Genomic DNA, 10294 nt, shown 5'->3' on the forward strand with positions numbered 1-10294 from the left:
TTTTAATAGAAAATAATGGTCAAAGTTGCATATAAAAACTGTGAAAAATTAAAAATGACCCGAGAGAGTGCTTGCTACTTGACATGGAATTTTTGCTTTATACTAACAAAAGATAATTTCACACTGTGCTACATGATTTTTTTTACTTTTATCCAAACCGAATCCATATGGCGGGTTGTTTGGTTAAGGGCCAAAGGGAGCCAAACTAAGTTTTAACTATGACTTGAAAATTTGGTTTTCATTTGGTTTGATATTAAAATTTGATCATGTCTCGAAAGAATTTAGCCGATCAAAAATTTTCTATAGCGTTTCTAAGCAAATTTCGGATGGTCAAATCATCCGCCAAAATTCAGTAAAATTTTGGCTTGACCTCAAACCAAATATTATTTTAATAGCTAAAATTTTAGCTTAGCCTGTGGGGCCAAAAACCAATCAGCCCCTGAATGACTAGCAAATTCAGGCTGGGATCTCTCACAAAAATCTCGTATTCGTCCAGGGCAAACACGCAAAACGGCCTCCTCTATTATAATTTCCTGTATCAATTGCTCGTCTCCTCCCCACCCCTCCTCTCCTCTGAGGTCCCAGCCGTGTCCGTCGTCGCCTATCCGATCTGCCACCTCGTCGCCGTCTCGCACGTTCCTTCCCCAACCGCGCCGCGATCCAGATCCAGGTACCTTCCATTACGCTGCGGCTGCGCCACTCTTCCCTTCCTCCTCCCGTCGCCGTCCCCCTCACCACCCCCCCCCCGGGACGGCACTGACGTGGGGTGGAGATCCATCCGTAGCCGTAGCTGGCCGATCCCCCCACCCCCCCGGGATGCCGTAGCTTGCTTGCGGATCGCTCGCTTTGTTCTGTTTATCTTTTTTTCCCGAGCCCTGAAACCCAGTTACTTTCTGGGAGGGATGGATGGATGGATGCTTCTACCTGTCCAATTTGTCGCGGGGTTGTTTGCTGCTGAGCGTAGGGAGCATTAATCTCGGTTTAATTTCCGAAGATTTTGTGGTTGGGGCGACACGGATCAGTTTGATTCTCGATTCTGATTGCGTGGTTGATGCTGTTCTCTCCCTGCAGGTTGTTCAACATGGGTATGGTGAAGGACGGTGCCGACATGGAGGAGGGAACCCTGGAGATCGGCATGGGTGAGTCTCATCTTACAGCACGAGCAGCGAGATCCGAGCTTTTAGAGTGTGTCTTTGACTCTTTGTACCACTGTTTTGTGCGCTCTGCAGTTGCTGTGATGCTTAGTCACATCGCATCTGCACTGTAACTTTGGCACTAGCATGGCAGCTTATGTTTGTAGGCGAGGACTTTTCTGCTGTGCTGGAAAAGAAATATGTTTGAAGCTTTGAGAACACAAGCACCATTTACGCAAGTGACCTTAAGCTACTAGATAATGGATCCTAGTCTTAGGATATCATGGTAGCTTGGTATGCGCCACCAGTGCATTGAATTTTTTATTCCTATTTAACATTGTAGGTTGTTCTAATAGTACAAAACTCACAATCACAGTCTCATAGAGCTTTTGTTGAAGTACACATCCGTAATGTGAGTTCATTGTAAACAATTGGATGACCTTGCAGTTTGAATTATTTAACATCATTTCAAGTCCTTAACTCCGGAACTCTTGCTAGGTGGTGCTCAAATATTCATTTATTTGCTTATATTGATTTTTGAGGAAATTTAATTCATGCCACATTTAAAAGTACAAATTTCATGAAATACCAGTTGTTTTGTCACATACATATGGGTCTCTGCTCATCATTGCCAAGTGAGATTATTTTATTGACTTGTATGGATTAAAAACTTTTCTGGTCATGTATTACCACACATATTGCAGCTCCTTTTTTCTGTTAGGTGTAGGATAACTTATTCTTTGAAAGTAAATATGACGTGTTGAAATTCTATTTTCTTCCTTAATAAGAGCTCATCCGCCCAGTTGTCATTCTTTTTACATGCTGTTTGAAGAGCATTCTTTTCAGACTAACTAAGATGATGCTCACTAGTACATATCTACTTATGCAGAGTACAGGACTGTCTCTGGCGTGGCGGGACCTCTGGTTATATTGGATAAAGTAAAGGTCTGTACATTTTTCTCCAACTTGCAGCTGTTAGTATTGCCCCACAAATTTTGTACAGCTTAGCCTGATAGCCTCTGATACTCACTATTCCTTTCTCCATGTAACTGTCTTTAGGGTCCAAAGTATCAGGAAATTGTAAACATCAGACTCGGAGATGGTACCACTCGGCGTGGTCAAGTTCTGGAAGTTGACGGTGAAAAAGCTGTTGTGCAGGTTACTTCATTTTTCTAGTATTTTTTATGGCAAAAAATCACTTGATCTTGATTGTTTTTAAGTAACATTTTTCGATTCGGTTTATATTTTGCAATAGGTTAGGTCCATTTTCCAGTAAACATTAAATTGTGTTATCTATGTTTGGTACTGAACTGCTTTATTCTTCAGGTCTTTGAAGGCACTTCAGGAATAGACATCAAATATACTACTGTGCAGTTCACAGGCGAGGTACCTTGCCTCTTATCCACACATCCCTTATCACTTTATTTGCAAGTTACATAACAATAAAGCATTCTCTAATTGGCCAATCTCTTTGAACTAGATAGTGTTAGTGTGAGAAATGATTTCACTTTGGGGATGTAGCTCATAAGAGTCTTGAAAAGTGCATGTAGTTTCAATGTTAAGATCTCTTAAGTCATGATGATTAAGGAATGATAATTGCATACTGTCGGAAGAATAATGTGAGCAAGATGAAACTTCCAGACTGTTTGGTGTACTTGGTGTTGTATTCCTCTTCTAGCAAGAATTGAAACGGAGCTACTGCTCGTTTAAAAAAGGAAAAGAAACTTCCAGATTAAAATTGAAATTGATATTGAAATTACTTTCCTTCTCCTTGTTTGCGTATATATTGAGAAGATGCTGCCTTGTTAAATTGTGCATGCTACACTGCTTTTATCTTACAGGTTTTGAAAACTCCTGTCTCACTTGATATGCTTGGGCGCATTTTTAATGGTTCTGGAAAACCTATTGACAATGGCCCCCCGATATTGCCTGAGGCCTACTTGGATATCTCTGGTAAGCTATTTCTGACACAAGCACACTGTCGATATTACCTAAGAATCTCATGGCATGATGCATGTTCATGGAGGGGACACATAGGTTTTAGAAGTATGGATGGTGTTAAACCCTCATCTTTCATTTCTGGTAATCATGTACTCTGATGTTTATCCAGGAAGTTCTATTAACCCCAGTGAGAGAACCTATCCAGAGGAGATGATCCAAACAGGGATATCCACCATTGATGTCATGAACTCCATTGCTCGAGGGCAAAAGATTCCCCTCTTTTCTGCTGCTGGGCTCCCTCATAATGAAATTGCTGCTCAAATTTGCCGTCAGGCTGGTCTTGTCAACCGCTTGGAGAAAAGCAAACATGCAGAGGTAGACCATCAACACCCCCTCCCCCCCCCCCCCAAAAAAAAAACAACACGCACCACACCTACCCAACCCATAACCCATATGATGGCATAATTCCTGACACTTATTTACTATTTTTCGTGAGGTAAAGACCCATATGGTGCATAATGTGATGCTTTACCTGTTCAATCGTAGCTGAATTGCTTGCTCTGATTTCTTTAACCTCCAGGGTGGTGAAGATGACAACTTTGCTATTGTGTTTGCTGCTATGGGAGTGAATATGGAAACAGCCCAATTCTTCAAACGCGATTTTGAAGAAAATGGTTCAATGGAGCGGGTCACCCTTTTTCTGAATCTGGTACTTACAGTCTCTTGTGATAAAGATTCATTTATCATTCTATTTTCTGCTAGTATCGCAATAATTAATTTTATATGGTTTTAGACGTTTTTTATGCAAAACTGGACCTACTTAATGTCAAGCCAATGATATTTTAAATTTGACCTAGTTAATACCTAGCAAAGAATATTTTTAACACCCTGCTCCGGTTTGTTCTACAGGCAAATGATCCTACCATTGAACGTATTATCACCCCTCGAATTGCACTAACTACAGCAGAATATTTGGCATACGAATGTGGGAAACATGTACTTGTCATCTTGACAGATATGAGCTCATATGCAGATGCACTTCGTGAGGTATTGAGTTTGATATATTGTATTGTCTCCTATATTCTGAGTTCATATTTGTTTTACGACCAATTGGAAATATATTTGCCCATCATGAGCTCTTTACTAGAAATACTTCGTGCTGCGATGTTTTATTGATGACCAAAAGGATTATTTTAATTCAACGATTTATGAATCAGGTAGCCTTACAGCTCATTACAATGTATCATCTATGATCCATGTGATTGTGGCATTTCCTATTGGAATGAACTATACCTAAAAACATACATGATTACATGTTCTGTTAGTGCCACAATGCTTGCAAATATACATTGATGTTTCTGTTAGCTTCTGATGGTATTTTGTAGTTTTTTCATGAAATGGCAATTTAGAAAAGTTTTAACTTGGTAGTCTTGCATCTATTTTATGTATTTACTTTTCTTGAGACAAATATTTTTGTATACTCTTGTATAACTTTTGTACTTAACTAATGAAATGGTAAGTTGCTGACATGTTGTAACTTTAATGATATATAAATATATAATAATACTACATGGGAATTCTTCCTATATTTAGGTATCAGCAGCCCGAGAAGAGGTGCCAGGTAGGCGTGGTTATCCTGGATATATGTATACTGATCTGGCGACCATATATGAGCGCGCTGGTCGTATTGAAGGAAGAACAGGTTCCATTACCCAAATACCCATTCTAACAATGCCTAATGATGGTAAGTACTGAAATCATTTGCTCTGTAAATCTATTTGTTACAATGCCTCATTAATATTAGTTCATTAAACTTATCTAAAGAACATTATGGAAACTTGATGTTTCTAATCTTCTTTCCTCAGTATGCAATGAATACCAAGCATGTTGTGTCTTACCATTTTAATGCCAACGAGGTGGACATCTGTTGGACAAAATGTGGTGCAATTGTGTAGTTTAGCATGAATATTCAGCACTTATGTTTCTATTGGTCCGTGAGCCAGCTGCGCAGTGTACTTGTGTTGGGTCATGTTGTCCTACCCAGTGGACCATTCTTAAGCATATATTTGCTTGCATTGCATTTACATTAATCTTTACCATGTGTTTCATTTTGTTGGCTATTTAACATAAAGATACTGAGTCTAATATTGTGCTTTTCCCCCTGCTAAACAGATATCACACATCCAACTCCTGATCTTACGGGATACATTACCGAGGGACAGATATATATCGACAGGCAGCTCCATAACAGACAGGTGCTTTTGCATGTTTCTTTTTAGTTATAAAAGAAAAGAACTTCATAACAGGCAGCTCCGCTATGAGTTATAACTCACGTTCACCATTTGCTATTTTTTTATTGAAAAGTTTAGCGTTTGCTATTGGTTTTATATATTGATGTGTCTCAAGAAATAAAAAGTGATGTTTCTTTTTTATCTCAACCTTAAATATTTTCTCCATGTTGATGTGATGCATTATATTGCCTTCAGATATACCCACCTATCAATGTACTGCCATCTCTCTCTCGTTTGATGAAGGTAATATCAGATTTTGTAATTGTTAGATGCTGTAAGTACATATTTTGAAGATTACTTTTAAGAATTACCCAATAATTCTTGCAGAGTGCCATTGGTGAGGGTATGACGCGTCGGGACCATTCCGATGTGTCTAATCAGGTACCTATTTTGAGGCCATATATTAGATTTTTCTTCAAGCTATGATGTGTACTTAGAGAGGAACTGGCATTCACTGTTTTCTGTTCAGCTCTATGCAAACTATGCAATTGGAAAGGATGTCCAGGCCATGAAGGCAGTTGTTGGAGAGGAGGCACTCTCTTCTGAGGATCTGGTCTGTTGCTAGTGAAAATATATCATGGGCCGGTGCTTTCGTTAGGAGTCCATAACCTAACGCCCTCTTCTTTATCTCTTTCACAGCTTTATTTAGAGTTCCTCGACAAGTTTGAGAGGAAGTTTGTGACACAAGGAGCATATGACACGCGAAACATCTTCCAGTCGCTCGACCTAGCATGGACATTGCTTCGCATTTTCCCTCGTGAACTTCTCCACCGTATCCCTGCAAAGACCTTGGACCAGTACTACAGCAGAGATGCTGCCCACTAATCGCTGTTCAGAATTCGAATGTTTTGGCAAGTGCAGCTTTGAATAAATTGAACAGTTTGGACTTTTGGCATTTTTGCTGTATTTATCTATAGTCAGGTCCTATTCTTAGATGACTTGGTCAACGACTTTTGTAATATTGTGTCATGTATCGTTTAAATCATACACTTTGAGTTCTTAATTTGTTTCACATGCCAGAACTATTAGCAAGAGCATTCTAGGCCAAGATGCTCGAATGCACTGGTTGTATCTACATTTGTGAATGAATAAAGAAGGGGCAATAAACTGCGGTGAACCGCTACTGAACATCTTTCGTTTACTTTCCATTTATTTGTATTTTGCCTCGTGTGCGTAAATTTTCTGCCTACTTACTGGGCTTGTCGGAATGGAGGTGATTGGGTGTGCTTTGGATTAAGTTTGTATGTGAATTGGTTGGAATATCAAACTTTCCCGCAGTTATACACAAATTTCTTAGCCAAGTTTTACCTGAACCCTAGCAATGGTCTAGCATGCATTTCTTTCCCCCCCTTTTTTTGGGTATCGCTTGTCAAGTTTTATTTAATTTGCCATAGTCCTTTTTATGCTAGTTTGATAAGTGTTTGGTTCCAAGCGAAGGTTCAGAACCATCAAAAGAGAATTTCAGTTGGGTACTGTGTCTTAGATGCATAATAAAGTTGTGGAACCAGTTAGTTGCAATGCCGCTTTTCTCAACCACAGGTAGGCTAGTTAGATAGAAATCCTTAGGAATGCAGGCTAACTTAAGGTTGCTAACCACCTTCGCAGAAACACCTCAAAATTTATAATTTCAGTGGAATTACTTTGACATGTAGTTAACTCACGTTGATCAAGTTACTTTACATAAAAGAAAAATACAACCGCAAGTGGAGTCTACTTTAGTAACGTTGACAACCAAATCCCGTAATACGATGGAGGAAAGGAAACCAAGAAGTGGCGTCATTTTGGATCAAGCCTGGCAGTAGGGCAGGTCAGGGTCAGATGCAACAAGAACGTACCCAATCTGAAACCTTAACAGAAAACCCGACCCACCCCTGAAACTGAAAGTGCCTAGAGGGGGGAGGGGTGAATAGTCTTTTCTGAAAATTAAAACTAAAAATAGCGGATTAAAACTGCCGAATATTCCGGTGAAGGCCGGATACTCCGGTATGGTCTGTAGTATCTGGTTTAGTCCGGAGTCTCCGACCTAGATGGAAATTTCAGAATAAATGTGAGTTAAAGATAACAGCTAGAGTCTAAGGTTTATACTAGGTCCACTAGATATCACAGAGCTAAAATAACACTTAATACTAGCAAGATTGTCACTAGAGCAATTTATATGACAAGTCACAAAATTCACACGATAAAGTAAATAGCACAAATAAGAATACGTGAATTTATCCCGGAGTTCGGCCACCTCACAAAGAAGTGCCTACGTCTCCGTTGAGGAGCTCACAAAGAGCCGAGTCTTTTCCAACCCTATCCTCTTCTAGCGACCACCAAGATCAAGCTAGAAAATCTTACTCAATTCGAAGATGTTTACAAACTACCCGAGGCACACCACAAGTTTTGGGTGCTCTACGGGTGACTCATTTCCTTCTAGAAGCCCAAAGCTTCAAGAGAGATGATTGCAGTAGATGCTCGATGAAGAACTCAATGCTCAAGTGGCTTGAACCCTCTCCAAACACAAATTCTCAATTTTTTTTGCAAACTTTGCACTAGAGGTGGTTGGAGGGTCTTTGAATGCTCTTAAAGTGCTCAAGAGGTCTAAGGTTTACCAGCCACAGCAAGCTCTAAATGCCATGGGGTGAGGGGGCATTTATAACACTTTTTCACAAACTAGCCGTTACTGTTTTTGTCAGAGCTTACCGGAGTATCCGGTCCAAAATCCAAAAACGGCGTCAGAACGGTCACCGAACGTGTCAGAACTAGCCGTTACAGTTATGTTGAATTACCGGAGTCTCCGGTCCTGACAGTCCTTCCAAAAACGTTAAGTCCGGAGACCAGCTGGACCCTCCGGCCTCTCCAGGTACCGGAGTATCTGGTGTACACCGGAGACTCCGGTCTCTCTCTCTCTCTTTTATCAAAAAGATTAAACGCTAACCGAGAGTCTCTGCCGGAGTCTTCCTCGGAGACTCCGGTTAACTCTAAAACATTTACCGGAGTATCCGGTGAACACCGGAGACTCCGGTCCCCTTTTAATTAAAATAAACACTTAACCGAGACTCTCTGACGGAGTCTCCCTCAGAGACTCCGGTCTGTTAACCCTTAAAGTACCAGAGTATCCGGTGAACACCAGAGACTCCAGCCTTTTTCCAAAAAGAATAAACCGTAACCGAGACTCTCTGCCGGAGTCTACCTCAGAGACTCCGGCTGAACACTGAGTACCGGAGTATCCGGTGAACACCGGAGACTCCGGACTCAGTGAAGTTTTTCAGAATGAATTCTGTGTCTGTGAGTGAATGTGTCTCTCAACTAGGTGGTTCTAAAGGATCTTTTGAGCATTGAGACACTAACCAAGCAATCAAACCCAACCTCCTAAATAGAGCGTCTATCCTATACTCAATTTCAAAAAACAAAAGAATGTAAACCCTATTTAGTACTCTTCGTTGATTCTCCATTTGTTTCGGCGGGCGTCAACCGTCATTTATCTTCATAACTAATGCTTAAACCTGTTCATAACTCGAAAAGCATGTTAGTTCTTTAATCGTTTTGTCATCAATAAGCCAAAACCCACTTAGGGGGCCTAGATGCACTTTCAGAAACGGCTAATGGGTGAAAAATCTCCCTTGGCCTCGAACCCGGCAGGGAGCCGAAACCCGACGAGAACCTCGCGGGTGGGAGCGACGACTCGGTTGAGGCGGACGGGGCGTGAGCGGTGGTGCCGAGGTTGAGGGGCGAGGGAGTGGAGGTGGGCGGAAAAGGCAGGCACGGGCGACGGCTCGACCGAGTGGCGATGCGGCAGGAGCAGCGGCAGGCTAGGGCGGTGGCTCGGATGAGTGGCGGGCACGGGCGGTGGTGGCTCGACCGAGCGGCAACACGACGAGAGCGGAGGCAGGCTTGAGCGGCAACGGGCGGGAGGCGGGCGGGTGACGTCGTGGCCTCGTGCGGATGCGAGCTAGGGTTATATAGGTGGGGGTGGCATATGGGCCGGCTGAGTCGACGGCTGGGCTGTTATCGGGCGCTTATAGACACCCGCGGGTGAAAAAGCGTCCCCGCGCCCGACCCGAATACTTATCGGGTCCCCGACTCGCGACCCCCACGGGCAAATTTTCCACCCACTCCCACCTCCGTTGGGTCTAAAACCAGTGGAGACCCGACCTGCCTCGCCATGGTCCCAACCTTATTTCGGATTGCCTTTCTTGTTTCGAAGCATTGCATTTATCAGTTTTCACTTTAGAAAAATTGTTAGGGTAAACACTCACAGAGAGGATAGCTAGATGACGTTGGCTCCTAGAGAAGGATTAGATAATAGATTAGGAAGATTTAAAATATTAAAGAGAGACTTAGATTAATTCTTCTTGCTTGATTACCTATGGTGGTCACTGTATGTCTTATATAGGCCCACAAAGACTTTATCTAAATCCAATTCTAACTTATCTCTAACTCTTATATAATTTAACTAATAGATTTTTAATCTTATCTCTAATTGAATCGAATTCAAACTAACAAACCAATCTAAATAACCTTATATCTACATTATCTTTAAAAAAAAATCTAAATAACCTTATCCCTAACCATATGTGAACAGTAATTTCAGTACCTAAAAAAATCATTTCCGGGAATGATGGTTTCTCCAAGACTTTTGTAGTTGGTAGTTTGGTGTTACTCTTATGTTCAAAATTAGTCTTTGGCATTTAATAGTTACCTTAGTCTTGTCGCAGGTTAGGGACCACTCATTTTCGAGAAGATCATACATATGGTGACAAATCAACTTAAAACAATTACTCCCTTCGACTTAAAACTACTCCCTCCAGTCATGTTTACATGACGTTGGAGGCTTTTTGGAAAAGTTTAATAATACATGAAAAATTGCATGACTGACGTGATTTCTTTCACCTTTGACAAACCGAAACAAAAATGTGCTCCTCCCGCACGTGCGCTGCCCTCACC

The 10294-nt window shown here is 41.4% G+C and overlaps 1 protein-coding gene across 1 annotated transcript; it reads left to right on the plus strand.

Annotated features, from left to right (window-relative positions):
- The first annotated feature begins 512 nt into the window (after positions 1 to 512).
- Positions 513 to 6493, plus strand: LOC133883559 (V-type proton ATPase subunit B 1-like). The gene is made up of 15 exons (XM_062322911.1): positions 513 to 670; positions 1072 to 1139; positions 2023 to 2078; positions 2193 to 2291; positions 2460 to 2519; positions 2975 to 3086; positions 3244 to 3449; positions 3655 to 3783; positions 3984 to 4121; positions 4668 to 4818; positions 5247 to 5329; positions 5561 to 5608; positions 5693 to 5746; positions 5835 to 5918; positions 6005 to 6493. Exons 2-15 carry the CDS (start codon positions 1082 to 1084, stop codon positions 6188 to 6190), a joined length of 1464 nt encoding a protein of 487 aa, XP_062178895.1. The 5' UTR covers positions 513 to 670; positions 1072 to 1081; the 3' UTR covers positions 6191 to 6493.
- Positions 6494 to 10294: the final 3801 nt, after the last annotated feature.

The sequence above is a fragment of the Phragmites australis genome, chromosome 10 (assembly GCF_958298935.1).
Source record: "Phragmites australis chromosome 10, lpPhrAust1.1, whole genome shotgun sequence".
Classification (NCBI taxonomy): Eukaryota; Viridiplantae; Streptophyta; class Magnoliopsida; order Poales; family Poaceae; genus Phragmites; species Phragmites australis.